The 27,332-nt window shown below is 40.4% G+C and overlaps 3 protein-coding genes across 3 annotated transcripts; all 3 read right to left on the bottom strand.

The window, feature by feature from the left end:
• Nucleotides 1–693: 693 nt before the first annotated feature.
• LOC103479451 (RNA-binding protein MEX3B) lies at nt 694–8,561 on the bottom strand. Its single transcript, XM_008433870.2, has 4 exons — nt 8,003–8,561; nt 6,897–7,469; nt 4,603–4,844; nt 694–4,523 (listed from the first exon to the last, which is right to left on the bottom strand). The coding sequence occupies exons 2-4, from the start codon at nt 7,402–7,404 to the stop codon at nt 3,309–3,311; spliced, it is 1,965 nt and encodes a 654-aa protein (XP_008432092.1). The 5' UTR covers nt 7,405–7,469; nt 8,003–8,561; the 3' UTR covers nt 694–3,308.
• Nucleotides 8,562–9,695: 1,134 nt separating this feature from the next.
• Nucleotides 9,696–18,259, bottom strand: mbd3a (methyl-CpG binding domain protein 3a). Its single transcript, XM_008433869.2, has 7 exons — nt 18,040–18,259; nt 15,979–16,135; nt 14,052–14,189; nt 13,849–13,939; nt 13,562–13,739; nt 10,490–10,645; nt 9,696–10,381 (listed from the first exon to the last, which is right to left on the bottom strand). The coding sequence occupies exons 1-6, from the start codon at nt 18,231–18,233 to the stop codon at nt 10,495–10,497; spliced, it is 909 nt and encodes a 302-aa protein (XP_008432091.1). The 5' UTR covers nt 18,234–18,259; the 3' UTR covers nt 9,696–10,381; nt 10,490–10,494.
• Nucleotides 18,260–18,924: 665 nt separating this feature from the next.
• uqcr11 (ubiquinol-cytochrome c reductase, complex III subunit XI) lies at nt 18,925–22,252 on the bottom strand. The gene is made up of 3 exons (XM_008433868.1): nt 22,133–22,252; nt 20,719–20,860; nt 18,925–19,291 (listed from the first exon to the last, which is right to left on the bottom strand). The coding sequence occupies exons 1-2, from the start codon at nt 22,180–22,182 to the stop codon at nt 20,740–20,742; spliced, it is 171 nt and encodes a 56-aa protein (XP_008432090.1). The 5' UTR covers nt 22,183–22,252; the 3' UTR covers nt 18,925–19,291; nt 20,719–20,739.
• Nucleotides 22,253–27,332: the final 5,080 nt, after the last annotated feature.

A 27,332-nucleotide genomic window follows, 5' to 3' on the forward strand; every position in this document is an offset into this window, starting at 1 on the left:
GCACCAAAAGCACCATGGATGAGTCTTTTTAGAGACTTAGCAAGTTCCAGCTCCCGGGTTGCATTTTCTCCTAGTTAAAAAAGAAAACACACACACATATATATATATATATATATATATATATGTGAATGCGAACCTTTCGAAAAGCAGCAAAGAACTGCAATCACACTGAAACTAACTGGAGCACCAAAAGCATAACTTGTATAAATCACTGTTTGTCGTCTCTTAAAAAAAACATAAAAACATAAACCCTGCAACCCGTCCTGGTCAGTGGGGAACGTCACACTACACACCGACAGGACCCGAATGAGATGAGCGCGCCGGGACGACTGGAGAACCGATTAAACACAAAAACAGCAAAAAACATTCTGCAGCTGCTGGGATTGGAACACAAGAAGTGTCTGGAAGCCCTGGATGACCTACGTAGCTACTAGCTGCCATAAAGGATAAGTTGATTCTTCCTATACGGTGTGAGCCTGAACATGTGTGATTATGTGTGTGTGTGCAGTCAGAGGAAGCCCTTGAGAATGTTTATTTTAGTTGTCATGGCTTGTCTCATTCTATGAGAGAGAGAAAGAAAAAAAAAAACCAAACAAACAAAAGAAAGGGGGCCACCGAAACAGACTCCGCCGCCTGAAATGCAGCGTTTTTAACACTATAAGAGGCAGTTACTGCAAACTCGTTGAACTTTTCTTTTTTTTTTTTTCCTCCAAGGGGGGGGAAAAAAAAACAACACAAACACAAAACAGGACGTGCCTGCCTTATTGGAGTAATGCTATGAAACACAGGACGAATCTCAAACTACTAACTATATAGTGCACTACATTTTGTGGAGAGTACAGCGCTGTATAGATAGATTTAACACATCCGGGTACTTCGGGCCCCTTTGGGGGAGTAATGGAAAGTCGATGGGAGTCGAAGAACTTCTGGGGTCCAGGGTACAATAAAAGCATAAAATAAACAAATATCTTTTAGTTTTAGGTGCTTGGATACCATTTCAGACGAGGTCAAACATTATACTAGAGTGCTTCTTGTTGCCAATTGGTAACGCTACATTTATCACTTCAGCCAGCCTCCGTTGAGGCGAACCAGTACGTTTTAGGACTGAGCATTTAAAATATATTTTTTTTAGTTGTCATTTGTTCTAAATTATATTTTTAATTCATGAGATACTTGATCTGTAAAATACAATAGTTAAACATGAAATATTCCTTTTAATCATTAAGTAACAATCATTCTAAATCACATGGAACATTAATTACCTGGAAAATGCAAGACGTTATGTCTACAAAGCCTCAGTTTCTAAAATACGAGCCATGAAAGCAGACAATTTTTTTTTTTTTAAGTAGAGATAAGAAAATAAGATACAACTTATCTTGGGTTTTCTATGGCTGTCATGCATGTGTAGTCAGCAGAGAGTTGGCTCCCCCTGGTTGCCGCTGAGAGATGGGAGACCAGTCACATCCTTTGTGGGGGGGTTGGGACTCCCCTCGAAATTAGAGGATTTCCTGCGTTTTGATTGGCTATGTGGCGGCAGGAAGATGAGCTCACCCAAGGCGCCGTTAATGCAAGAACTGCTGGTAGATATGAAGCTTCAATACTCCTTTTATAGACTTCAGTCGAGGCCAGCTACAGTCACGATATTTAGGCTCGTTAAGCTAAAAGGTTTTCTGTACAACGTACGTCTCCGTAGACGCAACACCTAATACCAACAATCAACATTTGCTTATTTTACACTTTTATCATATAAGCCCCCGAAGAGATCCATTTACTCCCATTCAAACTGTTCCATCTCCGCCACCGCCCCCAAAAGGGGGAGGAGCCATTTGCGGGAGAAGGAAGTGGAGTGACGTTGAATCCATCTATATAATTACAACAGTGTCATCTGAGAGAGACAGCTTTGCTGTCCGAGAGGGGTGGAAGACGGAAACGAAAACAGTAAGAGCTGTTTCTCTTTTTTGTTTTTCTTTTAACAAAGGGATTACAGTGCGCGAAAACTAAAATTCAAGCCCCTTGTTCGTCTTCTCTCCTAAACCGTGTTGGACTTAACATTCTCATGTGACATCAAAGCCCTGTCTCGTCGTAGAGTTCAAAATATGTTACCCACACACTACACAGACAAGAGTCATAAACTACTAAAAGAAAAACAAACAAACAAAAAAAAACACTAAAAAACGAGTAGATCTAAGTGTAACAGACACGATTTGGATCAGACGAATGAAACGGCGCCCTCTCCGGGTGACGATGCACTGGTGCGATAGGGCATCACACCAACACAAACACGAGATGTGAAGGGATTGTCAGGCAGTCTAAACATACAAACCGACCACAATCACAGGCCGTCAGCGTCGCTAAAAATGGTACATTTCTCACTTATTACAGAATAATAAACAGCCGCACTAATTATGCGGCAAGGACTCATCCAAATTTCACCCAACGTGTTACCAAACTGAATCGAGGAGCATGTTTCCAGTAATCATTTGGCTTATTTATCGGATGGCTAAGTATTGTGTGGCATTGAGAATTCATCCTGAAGAGGTTCCTCGAGAAGTGTAGTGTTTTCCAATAGGTGCCTGACAAACATGCCAACCTAAAAGTAAAGAATAAGGATGTTCCAAGAACCATTTCCACTTTGTGTCACAAAAGGAATAAAACATTTTTTATAGCATGAGCGAGCGAAAGAGCGCGGAGGACAATCGGGGAGGAGGGAGGGGGGTCGAGGGCGTTAAAATGAGGAGTAGAAAAGTGCAGGCCTCGTTGACAGCTTTATCGAAAAATATCTGTTAAGTACAAAAGTGTCAAAAGGAAAAAAGGCTGTGAGACAGAGAGAGAGAGAGCAAGAGCAAGAGAGAGAGAGAGAGAGAGAGAAAAGCAGGCAGAGATCTGAAGAAGCCAGAATGAAGACGCGTGGAGACGAACAGGCGGGCAGGCGGCCCGCGGAGGGGCCACTCCACGTCGAAATGAAGGCCTGAAGAGATATAAGACACTAGTTTCCTTCCATAAGTTCACCGCTGAGAGACTGTCTGAGCCCCGACTGTCTGCAGACAAGTTTCAATCCACTTCCCTCGGAAAATAAGTCATTATTATTATTATTATTATTGGTATTATTCATCTTGACAGTTATCAGCAATATATCAACATCCGTAAAGTATCATCATCTCTATTAATGCATTTAATATGGTCCATCATCTGTGTGAAGGTTATTAGTGTGATTCCTTCCATTTCCTCCACCACAGCTGGTGCCCGTCTGCCTCCCCACCCACACCCCGCTACCTAACCCCGCTCCACCCACTCAGCTGCCCGTGGCATTAGGAGAAGATGCGGATGCACTGTGTGGTCGGAGTGTGGCAGACGGGGCACTCGGGTTCGGCCGACTGGCAGATTTGCCCCGCGCACTCCATGCAGAACAGGTTGTGGCCGCAAGGCACGAGGGCCGCCGTCACCTCGCTCTCGAAACACACAAAGCAGTCCCTGTTGACGCCGGGGCCGACGCCGACGAGTGCCGCCACCCCGGAGCTGCCTTTGAGGCGGCTCAGCATCCCGGAGGTGATGCCCACGTTGCTGCCACCTCCCTCGGAGTCGGTGGGCGAGCCGCCGGGCAGGGACGAGGCCGAGCAGGAGGAGTAGCCGGTCGACGAGCCACCGGAGCTGGAGCTGGACGCACCAGAGAAGGAGCCGCCGCCCGTGCTGCCGGACTGCAGCCAGGAGAGAGTGCTGAGGGGATCGCTCTGGGCGCGGCGGGCCAGCGGGTGGTCCAGCGGGCCCACGCCCGTCTCCTGAGGCAGGGTTGGAGACAGCCGCGGGGTGATGGCGCCGCCGCTCAGGCCACTGCTGTTGCGGCGCAGGGGCTGCTGCGGTTGAGAAGACGCGGAGGTCTTGCTCCCGGCTCCGCCGTTGACAAAAGGCGCCCAGATATTGGAAGCACTGAACTCGAAGCCCAATTCGTCCGAGGAAGCGAGTCCCGGGGTGGAGTCGCCTCCGAAGGTGAAGCCGCCTCCGGCGCTGCTGGAGCCTGTGCTGAAAGGACTGGTGGGGCTGCCGCCCTCGGCGGGCTTCCTGTTGGAGCTGAAGCTGTCTGAGCTCATGCCGCCGTTGTGCGTGTGATAGGCGACCGAAGAGGACATCTTCCGGCTGGAGGAGTGGTGCATGGACATGGGAAGAGATGGCGGTGGGGAGGGAGGGGGAGGAGGAGGGGCAGGGTGGTGGCTTGTGGCTCTGGACCAGAGAGACGCCCCGAGACCCCCGCTGAGGGAGCCGAGGCCTTCTAGACTAACGTCGGTCCCGTTGGTGTGGAAGTCGTTGTCTCCCTGAAGGTCGACAAAGGTTCCAGTTCGGAGGGTAATGTGGGTCTCAATCTCCTCTCTCGCTCTGTCCACGTTCTCCGGCATTCCCGTCACCTCGAAGACGGGGTCTTTCTCTCGGCTGGGGGTCACGATGTAGGTGTGAGTCTGCTGCTGGATGCGCTTGATGGTTGCTCCTTTCGGCCCCACGACTAAACCAACCACTCTGTAGGGGACCCTCACCTGGATCGATAAAGAAAGACRTTATTCCAGCCTCGATTTCAGCCGTTTCTGTTCTCCAAACCCCGGACAGATTGTGTACCTGTATGGTGGTCTGTCCCGGTAGGTGAGGAGGGCCGGGCAGAGAGCCTCCTCCGCCTGGCCCTCCAGCTTTGCAGCGAGACGCCCGGATCATGGAGAAATGCTCGGCTGCAGATACAATTTCACGCTTGGCCATTTCCACATCCTCCCTGCGCCCCGTCACGATGAAGACCGGATCCTCTCCTCTGACTGGAGTCTTTATGTAGGTGTTTGTTTTGGCACGCAGGGCCTTGATCTTACAACCTGAAAAAGCAAGAGCCACACAAACTTGTTTTAGGCCCACATTTCTCTTTGACCTAATGTACCTTTAACATATAACAAAACAACCTGATGTAATAAATGACACAAAGTACATGCTGAAACAGGGCTTAGAGTCTCAATCACATAATCTAAAAGGATTATTATATACAATTATGTCAAATATCTATGCGCACATGAATAATAATTTTAAAAAAAAGCTCAATGAAACTAAAACAAGTTGCCATACTGCAATCAATGTGATCCAGGCATTTATGACTTCTTCACAATTCAACAGATGTCAACATTAGGTTACTTTCATTTCCACGAGCACGGACCTACATCGAGTTTATTGCAAATCCAGACACTACAGGCAGATTTTTTCTGTCAAATATCAAACTGGTGAGAAAACAGAGGCCTAGCAGTGTTGAAAGGGTGATTTGTCCGATTTCCTAAAAATAGGTTAAAGAGAGACGTACAATGAGACACATTAATTAGCATCTTCAGAAGGACAGTACAATATTAACTGGCAATTTAGCCCGAAGCCATCATCAATTACATCAGTAAAAGCAAATGCATCACAGCATAAACACACTGTATAAAACACAAGTATTAATAACATGTGTTTTTTTTCAGGGTCATGTCTACAATTGCTCAATAAAAGCAAACAGTTTAAAATGTACATTGCAATAATTTTAACAAAAAATAAATAAAAAAATTATATATATATATATTTCCTAATATAACAGTGGTGAACGTGTTGATAAGGATGTACACTGGTGTTACTAGAAAACAACACCTCTCTAAAATATGCCTGAAGTAAAAACAATACTGATAATCATTAAAAATAGTAAAATCAGTCGCAACAGTGATGCTAATAAGGCGGCGTTTAAGTTGACTTGCTCACACTGCATTAATGGCTTATATAAACACAAACACACAGGCCTGCTTTTCCCTCCCCGTTCACGTGGAAAATGCTCGACTTCCGATTGTTTGATCGGAAACTCAACTTCAATCAGGACTACCTGCCGTCTGCCTCGTTTCTATCCTGCGCTGTCTAAAACCGGCCATTACTGGCAATCAAATGGAGCAAGGGCGATCATGGCAGCAGGTATTCTAGCTGTAAGTGAGGCAGAGCGTAAAGCGGGTAGCTGCAGCACTGTCTGTCATGTAAYGTTGGCCTCGGCAGCTCCGCCGCTGCTCTGTGTCTTTAAATGCGAGGGCTTCGCTGTCGGCGACCAATGGGACGCACGGAGCGTGATGTCATTCTGGGAAGCAGAAAGCATGGCTTTTTCAAACAAAGAGAACAATGCCGTAACGCTAGCGCGGCTGCGACGAAAATACTGAGCCCGAAACACACGTCCAGCCTCACTTCAGGTTACATGTTGATTAAAAACCGTAAAGAAATGCTTGGTTTGTGGGGAGGGGGGAGAAAGGGGCTCGGCTCGCAGGCGCTCGGCAGCATCGGCAGACAGCGCTGGGTGCAGGGCGTTTACACCGCCCAGTCCCGTGTTTGTGCGCCTGCTTTGCCCCCGCTTGAGCTTCCAATCCGCGCAGAAATCGCGATAACAAGACGACATGGACACGTTTTCGCGTTCGAGGTGCGATGTCTGTGATGAAAGCGGCCGCTTTTTATGCGCCACGCACAAGCGGAGCGGGATTTCGCTACGTTTTCTTTGTTTGGTGCAGCCTTCTAGACACGTCCAGACTCCCGACAATCTGCCGCTTTGTCTGACCCTCTTYCACCCCTCCCCCTCCATCCTCCTCATCAGCCACCCTCACTCTCCCACTCTCTTGTCAGATTATTGTCAAAAAATATTGAGGAAAAATAGCGGCGGAAGACAGCCCAGATGTGCCATTGTTTTTGAGCCAGAGTCCGCATTATGCTCGCCATTAAAAACCAAAACAAAGCGATCGGAGCAGCATGCTCAAAGCTCTGAGGGGGTTTAAGTTCAGGGAGCCCCCCTCTCACCAGACAGCCACCCAAACAAAGAGCCAGCCAGACTCCGGCACAAACACAAACACGCAATAATTATAATTACCAATCRGCATTCTTACCTTGTCTCCCCACTATTTCAGCGACATGCTCGGAGCTGGGGACAGGCACACATTCCGTCATGTTCACGCTTCTTTTCCTGTTGCAGAGGACGGAGCTTTGTTCCCCGTGGAGCATGGAGTGGGACCCGGCCATGTGGTACCCGCCCGAGCCGTAGTACTCCGGAGAAGGAGAGCAGGACGTCGGCGAGTCCCGGGACCCGCTGGGATGCTCCAGCATCTGCAGATCCACGTAGCCCCCTCCGCCCACGCCGTTGCAGCTCTCAGAGCCCGGACCCTGGGTCCCGTCCAGAGTGTCCGCAAGCCCGTTGCCTCCACCGCCGCTGCCCCCACAGTCCACTTTATCCATGGCCATGAGTGACAGCTGGTCCAGGGCGAAGCGGAGAACTTCTTGGTGGTCCTCATCCCGGGAGTCCTGGTCCGTCTCCCGGGGCAGAGCCACGCCACTGTGCTGGCTGCTGATCACCACGTCGTGGTCCATTATCTCGGGGTGAAATAAAGGGCTAGGCATAGTCTCTCCGTGGATCTCACATCAGATCACGGATGCCAGTTTGTTAGGAGTGATCTCACCTTCAGCTGAAAAGCACACACACAAAAATAAAATGCATTTAAAAGGGGGGGGGGGTGGGAAGAAAATAAGGAGTTTCCAATAAATATGTAAAACACGCGTGGATGGGGAGTACCAATCAACAGCAGCGAGCTCTACCAGTGTTGATTTGAGCGGCTTGCTTTGTCTGTTGTGGCAGCTTGTCTGACAACTGAGCCCATCCAAGCAGGCTGCTTGTTGTCTTGTCCCAACACAAGTGAATTAAAGTATTTCTCAACATTAATGAAACTAGGAATTGTAGCCGTATCATCCGTCACTAACGCACGTGTCMGAATAGTTAAAATAAAAAGCAGAGAATGAACAGACGCTGTTTTTAGCATAAAGAAGAGAGCTAACAAGCTAGCTCCACAGTCGGCTCACAGTCACGTTGTCGACCCCTTTGTTTGGGAGCACCGCGGCTAGCTGCTTTAGCTCCGCTCTGCCAGTCGAACTTGTGTTCAATATAAAAAAGAGCCGTGTTGTTTTTTAAAATTAAACAAGCGCGGAAACATCACAAACTTACTTTATCTGACCGCTGATATCCTTTCTTCGCCTGTCGTTCAGTCTTGAGGGAAAGACGAGAAGCAGCAAGAAAGGAGGAGGAGATCAGTGCAGCGCAATGAGCTTAGCGCGACAGCTAACTAGCCAAGCTAAATGGGGGGCGTTGGAGAAGGGGGAAAAAACGTTAAAAAGCAAAAAGGGGGCACCGATGTTGTTTTGTCTTCCCGGACGGCCACAGCACGCTCCTAGGAGGGCCGCTGAGTCTTCATTCTCCGTCTCGTCAGTGAGAAGCGTGGCTGAAACCCGAGGCTGGGAGTTCCCTTTGAGTTATAAACCAGTGATTCTCTGCTCCGCTCGGTGCTGCCGCCTGACCCCGCTCGCTCCGCCGCCTTTGTCTCACAAGGCGTACGCCGCTCCGTCTGCCGCACACACGGCACTGACGTCAGCCGCGACACAACAATGGGTTCAGAGGCCACATGCAGCATCGATGCGCCGCTCGCTGCCGCTCCGGCTCCCGATATGCGACACTCTGATTTAATTTATTAGGGAATTTGTGTTTAACGCGTCCGGTTGCAGCGCGGGCAGRTCAGAAAATGAATAGATTGAAATAAAAGTATATGGTCATGGTTGGGTGTGTTCATCATGGCTACCAATGAGGTGTTTGGGGTGGTYCAATTACGCCTCCGAGTGATGCTCATGCTCAGTGGTATTGTTTGCTTCATAGCTTATTTTATAACAGGAAGCATAACTTGGCAATGTCTGATTACTGACCTTAAAACACACCGAAGAGACCATTTATGTGTATAATATATATAAAAAATAAAATAAAAATGCATGTCTCAAATACAAGCCCATGTGTGCGTTGAAACCACACGACTCATATAAATTAATTCTACGATTCAGATAGCTGGTCTTGTATCTCAGTGCCTTTAACTATTAATCATAAATAKCAATTGAAATAATAAAACRCTTGAGCTAAATTGTGATAAAGGATGGACCAGCAGCAGAGGGCGTTCCTCTACATTCTGATATGAATCTCACTAATACCGTTTCTACTTTTTCTTTTTTTTTTTGATGACCTCACTTAAGGTGAAACAAGAAGGAGAGTTGATTCTGGGTTAAAGATCTTAAATATACCGTCTCATACAGTAAAGATATTGTTGAAAACATCCCTTTCTGCTGCTTCTGTTCGATTGATACATCTCATAATTTAAGTGCTTGCTGCAAAAACACATTAAATGCAACATTTCAACACATCAACAATTACCTTCTGCAGGATATATTGTTGTGAATAACCAGTTATAGTAGTTTATGGAGAAGGCACAGATTGAGGATTTTGGATTGCTGATCAATTATTGGTCAAAATACTCTAAATTTCCTACTAATATATATATATATAATGTTCTGACTAGTAATTAAATAATTACAGTGTCTTGTGGAAGTATTCAGTATTCAAATCCCTTCAAACTTGAAGCTATGAAAATCTGAAAAAGGAAAAAATGTATTAATCAAATATTATTACTCTTTGTACGCAGAGAGCCACAGCTCAGGTGATTAGATATTAGACAAATCTGGCCTTTACAGAGGAGTGGTCTGACCGAGCATGTTAAAAAAGAAAATCATAATAAGCCTGTGGTTGCAATGTGACAAAATGTAAAAAGCTTAAGGTTTATGAATATTTTTGCACTGCGTTGTCGGTGAAACAAACTCATGAGTTATAAAGAAGCTGCATTTATTTCACAAACAAAAATAGCATAAGGATGTACAGTACATCAGTGTTGTACAATTCACTTGTCTTTCCAAATCGTTAACGTTACTCTCTAAACTTTAATGTTGTTGGCAAAAGAACGCAAACAATGCAAATATGACGACTCAGGCTTAGTATCAGGAACAAAACTAACCGTAAAACTTGAAGAAGACAGCCACACGAGTGCTGTGTTCGTATAAAAATACTGCAGCTTTTCTAGGCTTTCAGAAACACACCGTATAACAAACCACCTACAGTATCGGTAAAATATAAAGCAACGCAATCTGGGAGAACAGTTAAAAATATACAGCCTTTGCAGAACCCACATCGACATTATAAAAAACACACAAATTCACATATGTGAGGTTTGTAACTTCAACACTGAGGTTAAAACAGCTGGAAACTAATGTAACACTGCATTGTATTTGAGCACCTTCCACAGCTGCCTTACATTAGTAGAGGTAAAACAAACAAACAAACAAAAAAAAGCACCCTTTTAGGATTACATTACCAAGTGTAAAAATATAAAACAATAAAGATGACAGTCTTTGTTTGGGTTAGGGAAAATTTTAAGATCTTTTTTTTTTTTCTGCATTCGAAACAAAATGGAGTCTTTTTTTTTCTTTTTTTAGTATATGGAGTTTATCAGCAAACCTGAGAAGAGATGAGAAAGAAGTGCGTTACTCACTCGGAAAAGTAATACAGTCTATATTTCTGTAAACTACATGAACCAAACGGCTCTCATGCTGTGTTTCCGTCTACCTCGGCTATAACTCCTCATTCTCCAGCGGCTCGGTCTTCTTCTCCACTTTGTCGTCTGCTGCGTCTGCGGCAACATCCTCTATTTGAGCAAGAGAGTCGGCCATCAGGGCCTCTTCAAGCCGTCTCCTCACATTCTGCACCAGGTCCTCCTGCCTCCTGCACACAGAAACACACACACAATGTCAAAGATGACATGTTGTGGCTCTAAAGTTACACTCCCTCCCCCACRACACTGTCAGAGACTGGCAAAATGTAAACACTTTCAATYCACCACAAAACATCCATCTGTATATAAAGGTCTGTTGACTGATTAATCGCACATTATCCATAGATATCTTGTGATTAATCGCAAATAACTGCATTTTAAAATTTGCTTTAATGTACCTTAGCAGAATGCTTGTAGTATTCTTATAAAAATAATTAAATAWGAATGTTCTTATATGCATTGAGATGGATTTACTYGTTTTATGCAAATTAATGTYTCTTTTATAATTGCAGCAATACCAGAAATGATAATTGTAAAGGCTATTTTACAGAAAAATCTATAAAAGGTACTTTCTCTAAAAGATTTGTCAGAAGCACTCATACATGTACTCCTGCACAAGATAACTGCGCAGCAGTTCGGTTATTTTGTACAGTTAATTTTCCTCCCGTCATGGAAGAAAATTAACAAAGGCAACAGATTTTAAATGGGATTATAAAAGGAAATAAAGAGCAATGAATAAACTACAGCTACACAAAGTGCAATACAGAACTAGAAGTCATCCCATAACGGGCTGTTAATAAGACTTAATTTTGGGCAGTTCCTCCATTTGATTGATGGAAACCCCCTAAAAACATCAAAAAGCTCTTATGGAGGAAATGGATCCATGAAATCATGACAAGTTTTTCTTTCCTGAGKAAAATTTATTAAGAAGAGCTGATTAAAAACAAAAATTCTTGGAGCTGCTTCAGAAGTTGAGTAGCTTGCGTATAAAATGATGCTTTGCTATGGTTTGTTTACAGCAGCCGAATAATTCTGGGGTTCTTCACCGTTTCTCTGCCTCTCAGCTGTGAGTGAGGCTCACAGCTGCTCTGCGCGCAGCGCTCAGAGCCGAATGGGAGCAGAGRTKGACAGGAGGGGAGAGAGAGTGGAGCTGTTTTCAGAGACAACTTTCCTAAGAAACGGGCGGCCAGCCCCACAGCTGAAACAGAGAAAGAGATAACTTCACTCCACATTACATAAAAATCCGTGCCTTAATCGTGYGTTAATCACAAAGGAGTCTTCTTGTTTCAGTCATGRTTAAAGTCGCTTGACCAGAGCCGCAATGTAGACTTGTAAATTTAAGAGTTTTTATGTTTTTTGYTTTTGTTTTTTTAGCTTCTTTTTCACCACAATAGACCAGAGAAGAGTTCATGTTATTGCAGACAAACTTCAATCCATCTATTAATCTGCCTCCTCCACCCTATCATCACTCAGAGACAAGGCATCAAGGTCCCTAAACTCCTCAGTTTGAGTAGACTAGTCCTCAAGTTGAGCCTTTTCACGTTTTGCCAAGTTATCACTCCAAACTTCAATGTATTTTAGTGGGATTTTATGCAAAAGATCAACATAATTGTGAGTTGAAGGAAAATGAAATATGGTTCTCAAAAAATCTTCAAAACAAAAGCTARAAGTAGTCATATTTGCAGTTTGCTACAAAACATGCAGGAGGCACAGCAAACATGTTTAACAKGGTGATCTGGCTAAATGAAATCTAACCTTCAGACATGCTAGAAAATGAATGGCAGAAACCGACTGCACAGCCCTCTGAACACACCATCACTACTGAGAAACACRGTGCTGGCAGCATCAAGCTGTGGGGTTGAATTATTCAGCAGGGTCAAGGAAGCTGATGAGCGCTGATAGGAGGATGGATAAAGAAGCTAACTGGTTGAAGAAAATCTTCTAGAAACTGCAAAAGGCAGACCTGCTCTAGACTGGCAGTTTATCTTCCAGCAGGATAACAAGCTGGAGCTACAATGGGATGATTTAGATCAAAGCATATTTGTGGCCCAGTCAAAACCCAGGCCTAAAAATACTCCACAATCTATGGCAAGACTTGAAAACATCTGTTCATGGACTCATCATCCAATATAACTGCGCTGCAAGAGTGGCAGAGCCAAACACCAGAAGCAGTTAAGGAGTTATTTGTGGCCAATTATGATAAAATGACTAAAAGCAAATGAAAGTTGAAGCTAGACTGAAGTGAATAACATGAGCTGAAACTAGTCAGACCACAAACACACAGCAACCTACCCAGATGAGAACCACGGAGAAAAAGAAGCAAAAATGACTGGAAACACAGAAACTAAACAGCTGAAAACATTTGGACGAACATGATCTTTGTGCAAGCAGCAAAAATATACATTTTCCAATTAATTGCTCAACTAAATTCAATTTAGAAATATTTTTTTCATAAACACTTCATCTATCCACTTTACAGTTTTGCTATAGAAGACCAGTAGGATTTTTTTTCTTTCTAAAAAGGTTGAAATACTCAACGGCTTTTATCCCAGTTAAAACAAGAAAAAATATCGTCAGTATAACTGATTTTTWAAAAWTATTTTTTGTTAAGAATGCCTTTAAAAATGTTGCCAGCGTTGATTATGTTTAAGTGTATTGTTTTAATATCAATTTTCAGTTAGAAATGTGATCACCATGGTAACCATAGTCAGAAAACACCCTTCTATTGATCACTTTTGTTTCACGAGTAAAACCAGAGAGATTCAGTTTAAACCTGCAATTAAATCACTTTATTTTCCCCAAGAAACTATTAGTCATTCATACGTGGACACTTTTTTTTTTGACAGAGCTCAATATTTAATGGGAAGTCCTAATTTTACACCTATATTGTAATCATAAACTAGTTAGAAGTTGGAACAGTTTTCACCCTCTGACCCCAAACGGACAACCCTTGGCAGCACTAATACAAACAAGAATCACCTCTGACACTCTAAATAATCTCTTTGACCGAACTATTTTCTATGAAGGAAGCCAGAAACAATGGATTCACACAAATGCCCTGTACTTTAAGCTCTAATTGATCCTACCTGATGTCATCATCAGTCACCACAAAGGCCTTGCAGAGAGGCTGAGCCGTGTTCAGCCAGACTCCCGGGTTCTTCTCCACCGCAGCAGTGAGCTGGCCAGTGATGGGCGCTGGGCTGGTGTGCAGCGCGCTGGCAATGGCAGACAGCAGTGTTTTATCAGAACACACCGGCCCTACGCCTGAGGGAAAAAAAAGAAAAGAAAAGAAAAAAGGATGGGTCAAGTCAAGCTACAGAAAATGCTAATTTTGAACTCAACCTTCTYCGCATCTCGGTGGTGCTGTCCTCACCCTGCAAGCCTTTGGGAAGGTCCATAGTTTTCACCAGCTCTTCTGCTATGTCGAATGCATTTAACCCGCTCAGCTTCCGCTCCCAGAACAGCTGACCAGAGAGACAGATGTTAAGACTTTTAGCTGGAAGCCAATATGCTCCTTTATTCAGGGCAACTTTAAAAACAACGTCCTGACTTTTTTTCCTCCATCCTCCAACTCACTTGCTTTGGTTGGTCCACCGCCTTCTGAGGGTCCGTTTTCACCTTGTTGTTGGGATGATTAGTTATCTTAGTCACCGGCTGTTTGAAGATGGAAGCAGTCTGTCGAACTGGGAGTGTTGTGTTTAAATCAGGCTTGACCTGGAGAAGAGACAACATCACATAAATAAAGCAAAAACAACCGCTTAAAAAGTGCATGCGTATTTGGTAGAATCACAGTTCTATTGTTTGCCTTGTTATTAGCAACTTAATTGCGGTGAACTTTATTAAAAAGTAGAGGTTGCTGTGTGAGCATTACAAAAAAAAGCTCTTAATATTGTTACGCAAAGCAAGAAAACGATAGAAAAATCTAGTTATTACATTTTTAATCTGCCTTTAGTTCCCATAGTTGCATTTGTGCAAAATCATGTAGGTTTATCGCCAAGCGAATGATTATCGATTAGACCAGACAGGTGCTAAAGATCATCAATACTCCACACTTGTTGAGGCAGAAAAAGCCGACTATTAGGTTTACAACTGAATGAGGAATAGAGGAAAAAAATAAATAAAATTCTGCTGTCAAGAGCAGGTCAATTACCATGGTAACAAGATCAAACTCAAGGTAGTCACAGTATCTCACAAAAGTGAGAATACCCCTCACATTTTTGTAAATGTTTTATTATTATATATTTTCCATTGGACAACATGGAGGTTATGACACTGACAAAATGTAAAGCAGATGACATGCAGCTTGCATTACTGTGTAAATTTGTAGTTCCCTTACAATAACTGAACACATACCCAGATAATGTCTAAACAGCTGGCAACAAAAGTGAGTATGCGGCCAAGAGAAATTGTCCAAATTGTGTCCAATTAGCCATTTTTTCTAATATCATGTGACTCTGTAGTGTTACAAGGTCTCAGGTGAGTTAAATTTGGTGGCATCGTTCTCACAGGAGATTTTAAAGCAGACCAAAATCTCAAGATGCGTTATTCAAGCTTCACAATCACAAAGAAGCTGGAAGCCTTGAAGATGGATTTTCAAGGAAACCTAATGCAGCAGAAAAAAACACATTAAGCTTGTTTCCCTCAGGAATCAGAAGATATCCCTCAGGACTGGTAGAAAGCAGCATTGACTGTCCAGAGAAGTCAGTCAGACCAGGACTGATCTTCCTGGAAGACTTGTATCCTGAAAGCCATCACACCAAAATGAAACGAAGCTAAGGGACTCAAATTTGTGCAAAAATGGCAGCGACTCTGGACTGACGAGTCAAAAAAAAGGGAAATATTTGGCTGAAAGCAAAAGGCATATTGTTATCGKGAAGGCTGGAAAGTTGAACAATAATGTGTTTCTGCAGGCTGTGAACGGAAATAGATGCTCTTTACAAGCTTGGCGCTGCTTTTATGCATTTAATGGAAGATTACATGAAACAGAACGCTATAAGGATGAAGATCTGATTAGTCCTGCAAGATCTTTGGAACAACTTTCCAGCAGCACCGAAAGCAGAGGTTAGACACAACAAGAAAGGAATGATTTTCCTTTGCTTTGCTCACAGTGTTCTTTTTTTTTTTTCTTTTTTTTTTCGTTTTTACAACTTTGGCACAGAACTCTGAAAAGTGTGAGACATTTTAAAAGTATCATTTATCAGTGACTAATGTAATAACGCAACACATAACCGGAGAAGGCCCAACRATATACACACAGGATTTAAAATTTAAAATCATAAACCCCTTGTTTTTGCTACTTGATGTACACTTAAGTAAAATACAAAGTCTAAACATGTAAGGGCTACCAAGCTTTGTATGAACAAAATCATAAAATTTTTCAATAAAAGGGGAAAATCATTGTTGAAAATTGACAACAACAAAAAATTATCTTGATAACTTATTTAATGTTAGTTTCTGGAAGGTTGTTTTCTTCATATTGTGCACAGTCTGCTGTTGATCTCACCTTGAGCTGATGGTTTACGTCGTAGAGATTCTTGTGTCTGCTTCTCTGCACTTTGGTTTGCAGTGATCGTCCGGCCCGCGGCTGGCCGGCGTTCACATCGGTGCGAAGGTCGCTGCGGAAAATCTGTGGCTTGTTGAGAATACGCTTAACGGGTAGGCTGAAAAAGTAAAAGAGAGACAGGAAAAAAAAGAAATATGATGAAGTGTTCTTTCAAATTGTGCATGAATGTAACATGAAATGGAACATTTAAGTAGATTTACTGAAGTGGTGATTTACCAATATCACTTGGCTATAAATACTCTATAATGCAAATAATGTTTTTTTATTTTTTTTATTTCCTGCACCCCTGGCTTGTATTACTCAGCTGCCTGTGTACGTCCACCTCCAACAGATGGAATGACATAAACATCAAGCACATTTGTGTCTTATTTCTACTGATTTTTGGAGTTAAGGGCCGGTGAGTAAAAAGTCTGTGTAGATTAGAGATGCACTAATCAGATGTCTACAGGCTGATACAAATTTCCAGAGATCTGGAAATCATATCGGGTTCGGCTACAGTTTTTTGTCTAAGGACTATTAGACATAAACCTAATTCACGGCAGCTTTATTTTACGTCTACAATTAAAACAAAAAGTTGGCCGTAAAAAAGAAATGGATGCTGGTGACCTCTTTACAAAGGTAGTAGAAACTACCTGATTACCCCTATGAATGCATAAAAGCACATGTCTATCTACCTGATTTTACAAAACTCAAAACAAACCTCAACAACAAACGTGCACTTTGTTAGTATGTTGACAGACTGAAAAAAAARGRATTTTTCCCCCCATTTTGATGCATTCACAGAGCAGGAATCAAATCAGACATTTGACGTGATGATCAACGATCAGAGAATTTGAGAAAATATTGGCTGATTTTGATTATAGGCAAGTTGATAAGGGCTGAGCMTTCCCTATTGTACTGAAGAAAAGTCCTGATGGGATTTTTATGAGCTCCAAAAGAAGTGGATTAGAAAAAAAAAGACTAACTCTACCTAGTAGCGTAATATTAAAAGCTTAAAGATGAAATGCACATCTAAATTCCAGAAAGTAATCTGTAAAAACTTACATTTTGTATCAACATTTTAAGAGATACAAAAAAAAAAAAATTCAGCATTTGGAATGTTCGACTGTTATGAAGAAATGCATAATAGCAAAAAGTGGTCAATTGGAGGGTAAGAACTATCACCACATCAAACCTTTTTCCATATTACAAAATACAGTAAATGAGAGTTTCATTACTGACTTAAAAACTATTGTAAACCAACAAATAGTCAGTTGCATAGATTGGGCCCCAACATCCTTCCTCTTTCACGTGTGGCCCAACACAGAGGTGACTGGATAGACTGGTAACGACAAGCCAGGGAGTTACAACAACCGAAAGTATTTTTTTTATCCCTATTGTCACTGATAATAAGAATAAGAAGAATAAGAAGAAGAAGAAGAAGAAGAAGACTTGTTCTGAATAATGTCACTCAACTACAAATAACATATTTAAAAAATAACAACCAATTAGTTCATAACTGATGGAAAAATACACTTAAAAAAAAAACAACAAAAAACTTAGCCACACATAGACACATCGTAAACAATTAATGTCAACCTGTGCAGTATTCCTCCCATTCCTTATTATTTTTTTTACTTTGTGTAAAGGAAAAGTTGCAGCGTGTCTTTAGCAGCAGGAAGTCGTCATAAGGTCCCAGAGAGGAGGAGGTCGCTGAATGAAGTGCAACACCGGGCCCTGCACCCTCGCGACTCAAGCGTGTGTAAACAATGAAACTTAGCTAGCTAATCAAGCTAGCGCCCAGCGGAACAACAACGACCCACACAACGTACCTACCGCTTCCAGTCACACTAAGCCATAAATTCAACGGACCCATAAAATACCAATTTGTWTAAGACGGTGACAGAGAATATACATAACTCCGACATGTCCACATGCTAATGAGTGTTTAACTACACAACGAACGCGTGCCTGCACATCTTGTTTAGAACAACTCCACTATCACGCAGTTCAACGCCTCACCTTTTTCTCTCCATGGTCCCGTTTTGTATCGCTGTGTTGACTGGAGATTCTGCGAAGAAAGAGGGGAGAAAAAGTCCGCTATCTACCTGTCCTAAATTTACWGTGTTTAGCTGTCGAATCCTGCTGTCAGGACTTTTTAACGCCTGCAGATCACTCCGCCTGCTTGACGCGCAACATAATCTACTGTAATGCATGCGCCACACAACACTAAACTAGTCCGACTCTGACTCTCCACCTCTGCTGCTMTAAACGTTTTCGCTTACACAATCAGAAAGCAGGAGCAGCTTCCACCTTCAGGTGACATTTTATTTATTACCTATAGATTGTTTTCATACGTTTGTAGTTTTAAAGTTAGTTGCAATAAAACGCCTTTTATTACACTGGGGAAAAATAATAGTACACATTGGACTACACACATATTGTAATAATAGAATAAGAATACAGTTTTGGATATAGGAACTATTTTTTGCTCACCCTAAAAGCTGTTTTAAATTATATCCAGATCTTAATTTATAAACCTAAATATCCACACACATCATGAGTTGATTTTAGGCCTTATGTTGRCCTGTAAMTTAAGTTTGTGATAATTTTCTATAGTGAAATACAACTAAAGAAAGTAGCTCAACCAACTTTACTCCTGATGAGAATAATCATCTTTCACATACAACTCAGCTGATCCTTATCTCATGGTCTCTTAAAGCAAGTATAAAGAGAGCCAATTTTTCTTAAAGGCACATTCCAGCCAATCAAAGATCTGATTCAGTCAACAGTCTATACCACAAATTCCTCCAGGAATTGAATTTAGTATGTAAAAAACCCCACTTCAATCCTGTTTTTAGAAGTTTTCAATTGTTTAACAAATGCTCATGAAAAATACACACAAACACAAGTTAAAATACATACTTTACTTCTTTTTGAAGCAAAATCAAAAATCTATTTTGATCCATATAACAATGATTTAAAGAGAAAAAGAAACATCCACAGACTGAGCAGGAAGAGAGGAAGCAGCAGAGATGACATCGGTTATCTTTTTCATTCGTTCTTTTGTTTTACACTGGCAAAAAAAAAACAACAACGAAGAAGTCAAACGCCTGGACGATTCCACTTAAAGTTGATGAAAGCAGTTCGGTGTTGACTGAGGTGTTAGTGATGGGCTCTGCAGTGGGGGCCACAGTCCGATGTACAGGCTGCAGCAGCTCATGCTTGTTCTGAACGTCTCAGCATCAGTAACAAGCAAGAAACAGAAACCAGCCTGGGAAAAGAAAATGACAAACAGAGATTTTTTGTATTCAAATGAACAAGATTCAAGCACTTTCCATCAACCTCAGGAATGGAGGTGCAAGACCAAAAATAAAATCACACACACAAATTATGTAAGGGGTTAATTACTTCATAGAAGATATTTTTTTTGCAGGGTTCAACATCATCCTGACATTTAAGCAGAGTTATTGACCGTCTCAGAATTTTGTTTCGTCCTACCATGACCAAACGTAGAGACTTGTTSCTGTCCAGGGACTGAGTTGTTCTGCGTTTGTCTAAATATATAAACTTTAATCAGCAAATTCCTCACCTCCAGTCCTGGGAATCCTCCTATAATTACCCAACCATCATAACTGAGTTCAACATGTTCTGTCTGAAAAATGCTCTTATCTCCTTACTTTTTTTTTTTTTTCTCCCCCCCCCCCCCCCCCAAAAAAAAAGTTGAGTCATTCTAATAATCGAAGACAGTTACTGAGCAGCCAGAAAGCAGCTTTGTTTTATGCAGCCCAGAAAACATAGTAAAAAAGCTAAAAAGTGTTATTATTGCAATTTAAGTGTGCGTGGTGAACCTAAATACATATAGTCACACTAAGGCAACACAATCTCAGGAAAACATGACWTTGGGATATGACATTTGTACAGTGTAATAATAATATCAACTCCAATCGCCACATTTTCATCACTGTGTGTTTTCCATCATCATAAAATCACTCTTAAAATCGTAAAATCATCATAAAATCAGTCTTAGCATCTTTGTAAGTAAGGCTTTGCTCACACAGCTGGAGAAACTGTTGTTTGTTGCTTGTTGTTGCTGCTGCTCATACCGTCAGGTTACATTTCAGTCAGCTTTTACATGAAGTATTCTAAACTAAAACGTACTTTTGTAAACATGGCACACAATAAACTGTTAAATATAAAATGTTAAATCTACAACAACAACAACAAAAAGGATTAAGCATTTCCCTGTGAACACAGCCTAAGATTAGTTTCAAGTGTGGTCATAAAGATCAATCAGACTGTACCCAACTGTTCAAATAAGTCAATGGCATGGGCACCTGAAATATCCTAACCTGATAATTATTGCACTCAATAAATCTATAGTGAATGTGCCATGACAAGATAAAAGTGCAAATTAGACAAAGTGTATTTTACAGATGTAAATTGTACCCATGAAAATGATCTGGACATAAAAAAAAAGTTTTTAAAATCATATGCTCATTTTCTTATTGTATAATAATAATGATTATGCATGTAATAATAATAATAATAATTACATGCATGTGACATAATATAATTTAAGAAAACATATGAAAGACCAAAACAAACAAACAAAAATAAATTTCATTATCATCATCATCATCATCATCATCTTGCTAGCAAGCAGAAAACAACAGTCTTCTTTGACGGTCAAAGCGATACCTTTGCCTGACAGGACTGCCCCTACTCGTCCTTCTTGAATTTGCCGTTGATGTAGGGAACATAATCCAGAATCACACGCCAGTCTGTGAAGTAGACCAAGGCCACGCCTCCAGTTGTTCCCCAGAAGGTCATAGTGGGGACCCTGGAGAGTGCAAACAAATCACTCTGAGACATACAAGCGAGCCAAAAACCCATCTGTGTTTAAGGGAACCACATATTAAGGAAAAAACAGCTAAACAGATGAAAACAAACATAAAGAATCATGTCAGTCAAGCCTTACATCWGACATTATACAGTAAATAAACACAGAATAGAAATAATATAGTCTCATTTCCACAGGGAAGGAAGAAATGGAGGTTAATTGAAAGATAATAAACAAATCCACGTCTCCCCGGGGGCAGTTTGGTAGCTTGTGGGGAAAGCTTTAGCCAGGCTAGTGTCCAGCTTATAGTGATGGGAATGCAGCACAAATTTGATCACAAAGTTACTAGACATTTGTTATTTCAAAACACCAGATACATTTTTTTCCCCTGATTTCTCACTCAAGTTATCACATGTTTGAAATAAGCGAACACACGAGATTGTATTTCAAAGTTATATGGCATATGGTTCTACAGGGGTCAGGTTTTTAATAACTTTCAAAAAAAWTTTTTTGATTCAAATATTTGTCTTSAAGACAATGGAACAAGGAAAACGGTGAAATTATATTTGACATTTTCACATTTCCATTTTCTTCTTCCATACTTACACAGACCTGGAAACTACTTAAGAATCTAATTAAATTGCTTTCCAAATCTGTCAAGATTGTGTAGGAACTCAGCTACTATGMCTCAGTATTGTCATAATTTTCAGTACCCAGACAATTATGACTGGTTTACTCAGCTTATTAAAAATGAACGAATAGTTAAGACAGGCAAAACTATTTTGTAACACATTTGTAGTAGTTCCTTTTCCAGTTCAGATGCTTGTACATATTAACATTTTAAGGATATTTTCTTTCCAATCTCATTTGTGAAAGATTGGCATATTGTAAAAAACTTCTAAATAATTTACCAGAATATCTTGATTCCTGTTTTAATTTKAAGTATTTGACAAATAAAGCCAGTTAGGTAGTTGTTCACCTTAAAATAACACTGAATTACACGGTACAATATTCCCAATGCTATATCGTAATCGGGAAAAATGACAAAAAGTAAATAAAATAGAGGATAATTCCTTAATGTAACATATTTGCAATTTCACGGGTTTTTGACCCAGAATCGAGCTAATAGCCTGAATTCATACCCATGTCCCCATTGCTATGACCTCGGCTAGGCTAACGGCTAATTTTAGGTAGCACTAAGCCACCACTTCAAACTCCAAATGTCAAACGTATTCAATTATTTACCCACAAAAGCAATATGAAAGCACATACCACGACTTGGCGATGGCCATATATTTCTGACCGATCAATTTACCAATCATTTTAGCTGACAGATGCCCTTCTACCTACAGGACGCGCTGCTTTAAATAGTGAGAAGAACTTCCGCCACAACACACCATGATTACTTCCGCTTATTTACAAAATAAAAGTTGTGGATTGTAGTGACAAAATAAAAACAATCTGTTACGTCTCTCCCAAACGTCTGTTTTCTTAGTAGACTTCCAGAATATGTTATTACTTTAAATATTTAAATTATTTTTTTATTAACCCTGAATGACACCGATAATAATGTGTCTCAGTTCGTTTTCATTTGCTACTTTTCCTTTGTAGAATATTATCTGTACTTGTTCTGATGTCAGTTTTTTTTTTGTAACTACCATTACTTATAGATTTGCATATGATAAAAATTAAAATGGACTACAAATGAAAGCATTAAAGAAAATCTTTACTGGCCCTTAGAACCAGTGCGTTAGCGGCAGGCCATGTTGTGAGTGGCAAGTTTGCCTCATAAAGCAAGCACCCCAAGAATTGATCTATATATTTTTTTTCGTGTTACAGAAGCAGTAATAATTACGTCCTATTTATTTTAATTATCACTTAAACRAAAATGGACATCTTTATCTTCAACGTTTTCAGCAAACACCAGAACATTTGGTTCCTTAAGACTACAACAAATTCACCAGGACGCTTTTGGCCACAATATTTGAATAGCAAGAAAAGACTTCTCCCTCTCACTTCTACACTTTACTTGCAACCTTGCTGAACACAGTGGCTTTAGAATCCCCCACTTGTGGAAAAAAGGAAAAATCACAGTAGATAGATTTTTCTTCCAGGTTGACCAGATTTATTTACTTACATTTCAAATGTGCAAATAAAAATCACTTTATAAGTGGGAAAAGTTTAAAAAAGACTTTKCATTCATAGTTATACTTTTTACATAACAAAAGTCTATGTGAAGGTTTTTGAGTGAGTGAAGGAATATGAATATGTAAATATAAAGGAGGATCTACACTTTCTACAGAATTCTATTCAGTTTAATTGTCAGGACTAAAAACAACCAAACTGAACAGTTTGAAGTGAGGTTTATGTAAATTGTAAAAAAAGATCCTGTTCCTTTGGGTAAAAATAAATTTCKTCTTAGAATTTAAAGGTCTTAATAACAACAGAGAGAACAGATGTTATTAAAAATGGCACATTTATTGCTACATCACTGTTATATACACAACAGTTCTCAATATCTACTTTATATATAAAAAATAGGAAACTGGAGGCACTTTGAGGACATAGCCTACGTAGATAATGTCCCCAAACATGAGAAGACAGAAATCTGTGGCAGGTCATTGTTCACTGAGGACAGACAGGGTCTGTTAACAAACATATCAATTGTACATTTTGAGACAAAGTTACTGCAGAAATATCCACTGACAAAAGAACATCTTTACAAGTGGTTTTCCAAATTATACAAAGTCTTTTTTTTTTCCTTGGGAAATGTTTGAGTAAATGAGGCTCGTCCGCAGGGCGGGATGAGTGACAATATGACAAATACTGTTCCCTATCAGTGTCGGCTTCCAGTGATAAAGTTGACATGGGTACGTCTTGCAGCTGTACATAAATATCAATGCACATGCCAGATCTAAGGCAAACATCTTAGCAACACGAGAACGTGAAAGAGGAGAGATTTCGATACAATTTTCAGTTTCAAAGTCGTAGATCAGGTAACATCTCATTACACGCCAAAGTCAGCGTCAAGTGTAATACAGTACCTCACATGACAGACGTTACTAAAGTATTCATTTTTATTGCAAGAAGATACAAGTTATAAAACCTTGAAAGTAACATCATCCACTGGGACGCAATGAGGCACTGGTGAGTAACCATTATCCAAGCTCCTGAAGTCAGGAAAATGGCTAAGGCTACCTTTTTTTAATTTTTAAAAAAATCTATTTTAGGATTTCTTATTATAATGAAACTGAATTTTGCTGCAGCMCCCCCCTACCACTGCATCACATTAATCAACAAGCTCATTGTAAAGCTGGATATTAGTGAAGAGGGAGGTGTGCAAAAGAAAGAAATCAGTCATTTCTTGTTCAAAAAAACAAAACAAAAACTTTTGCAAATTACACCTTGCCAACAAGGTTTGGTGATTTCAAACAAGTGTATACTTAAAAAACAAATGGACCAATATCACAACATGTGATGTCACAGCGGGATAATTTGTCTTCTCCAAGCACCTGGCAGCAAAAAAACAAAAAACTCACTTTGTTCGTGGAATCTAAACTTTAGTTGTCTTACATTAAAACAACGTAAACAAAAAGGAAAAAAAGCATTCCGGACAAAACAACTATATTACAACGTAAAAAATAAAATACAAAAACAAAGATATAGTATGAACTCTACAACAGGAAGATCCTTATAACAGGCCTCACAATTGTTCAATAAGGGGCCGGGAGGGGTTGTGTTGAGAACACCTGACGCTCAACACGAGCGCAACCAAAAACATGTCAGTCAACGGCAAAAGAGGAAATTGTCTTAAAGGCAGCAGTAACACTCATGATCCCTTTCAATACTTAGCAAATTGTCTACAAGCAAAATGTTATTAATCACAACACAAACTGCTCCGAGACTTAAAAGAGCTCACCGTGTCGTAACAGTGACCTCGTGTAGGTTATGATGCGTGCAGGATGATGCGGCTGGCTTTAACGTGGCGAAGGTCGCTTGGGTCCGACGTCTTAACCAAACCTACATTGACCTCCGTGTGTGTGTTTGCGTCTGTGGTGGGGGCCTCTCTCTGGCAGTCTTTCCATTCCACTTGCATGGCAGTGACCAACAGATGTACACGACTTAAAGAGATTAGAGACTCTGGGCCAAGAAAACAAAAGTAACCCAAAGTCCGAGTGCGCAGTCAGCGACTCTGGCAACCTTCTCAGCCACTAAAATAAAGTTAAGAAAAAGAGCCTGAAACAGCAACAGGATAAAGAAGCCWTTTTKTTTTCTGACAGATCAGGCACAATGCCCYGGAAAAGTATTTAGTCCCCTTGAACTTGTTCCCCGTTTTGTCACTCAGCAATCACAAACATCAGGGTATTGTTCTTGTATTTTTATAGAATAGCAATGATAGTAGTGCAAATAGTTGATTTACAAAGGAAAACAGCAAAGCAGTCAGCCTCCACAGGTATGTCGGTATTGTCACTGGAAGTTACTATTCACTGGTCTAACATGTATAGAGTCATATTAATAAATTAGATAATGTGTTGCGATAAGGCTCATTTGTCAGATTATAAAAATTCATTAAGTCCACATTTCTGTGTTATTGCTTTTATTGCTCTCATGTAATATTCTGATCTAAAATGTCATGTTTTTATTAGATGTAAGTGGAAAATGACCATAATTAACATAAATAAAGGCTCGAACATATGAGTCTGTATCTATTGTGGRTTCCTGAATAACTTGGGAAAAAAAGAAATCTAATAAATGTATTGAAAGGGTCCATACATTACCAGCTGTAATATATCATAAACTTTGTTCGTTTCAAAAGTGTAATGTTGTGGAAAACTGAGATTTGAAATACTGTATTTCTTTCTTTTGTTATTTTGTAGTAATATGATTGACTTTTCTTCCTTTTTTTTACTTTATTATTCAAAACTGGCACATATTTTTATTTATTTTTCCTGTATGGTTATTAAATAATTTCACAACTTAAATCAGATTTAAAATTATTATTAAAGTACTCAGTACTTAAGTAGCCATTTTTTTTTTTAATTTTTTTTACCAAATTACCAAATTTGGTTGAGTACTTTTCACTTCAACTTAAATWAAAAAAATATTGAAGTCGTGCTTGAAAACAATTTTTGGCAACTCTACCCATCTCTGGATATTTCTTGCAAAAAAAATTCCAATTTCCTTTTGTCTCATGTAAAATCTTAACAAAATACAGGATCCAAAGTGACAAAATGTGAAGAAGTTCACAGGGTTTGAATGCTTCTGCAAGGCAGAGTTTCTTCATTTTTTCTGTAGTTCAGCCATCGTGACCAAACACTACACGAGGTGTGATAAAGGCCAGATTAAACAGACGTTTGTTCAATCGTCAGATGTATAAATCACCCCTCTCAACTTGTGAAGAATGTAAGACCTCTTTCCAATAACTACTCAACAAGAAAAAGCTCAACTTCACTCAGAGCGATTGATCCAAAAGTGTTTTTTGATCCAAACAGGTTTTGCTCCCAATGTGTAAAGCAATTTTTGACAACGTCCTGAAAAAAAAAAGCCCAAACATTATCATAAGAGCATTTCTTTTTTATCCATTATCCACTGTCTCCGAAAGCAGTGTGTTMAGTTCCAAGTACTGTCACGTAAAAGTCTATAAAGTTGTATTCTTTTACTGTATCCCGTGTGCTTCTTGTAATTGTTCTCATCGTCAGGAATGTGGCCACCTATTATTTTGTCAGTAATGAGGTGTTTGCATGATTATCACACACTGAGATGGACGACAATGATCGATAAGGCCACGTGTTCGTTCGTAGGGCTGGACAATCAACAGGAACTGGAAGAGAAAGGAGGGAAGACKGTTAACATTCAAGAGAAAAACAGCAATAAGTAGGGATAATAATTCTCTCAAATAACCACAAATCCCACTGCAAGGAGGCTTAGATCAATTTTAAGTTTTAAAATTTTACCCAATCATTGCGRCGTATTTAATGGACCAGTTAGTGCAATATTTGGAGAATCTGAGAGAATCTGGGAGGAAAGACCAGACTTTGCCATTTGTTTTTGAGCGGAGCTGCACAGGAAGGCAATGGCCAGGCTAACTCAGAGCAGTAATTAAGCCAAAACTTTACAAAAAATTTAAACATTTTCCATTTAAGATCAAAACATCTTTGTCTTTAAATATGTTCAACCCATAACTCCAAAAGCGGAATAGTTTTGGCTTCACCTAATTCAAATTCACTAGAGGAATTTTTGTTAATGTTTATTTTTTTTATTTAAAAATTTAATTGAATTGTTCATTTACAATTCTTAATATATTTCCGATATTGTATAAAACAGGCTTAATTGGTTAATTGGACAATTTGGAGGGTGTGTCAGTTTTGTTTACACGAGTTATCAAGTAATCGTCAGAATAATCGATAGACTAACTGATTACAAAAAAAGTTGTTTGCTGCAGYTCTACGGCGGTGTTGAGAAACCGCATGCA

The sequence above is a fragment of the Poecilia reticulata genome, linkage group LG17 (assembly GCF_000633615.1).
Source record: "Poecilia reticulata strain Guanapo linkage group LG17, Guppy_female_1.0+MT, whole genome shotgun sequence".
Taxonomy (NCBI): domain Eukaryota; kingdom Metazoa; phylum Chordata; class Actinopteri; order Cyprinodontiformes; family Poeciliidae; genus Poecilia; species Poecilia reticulata.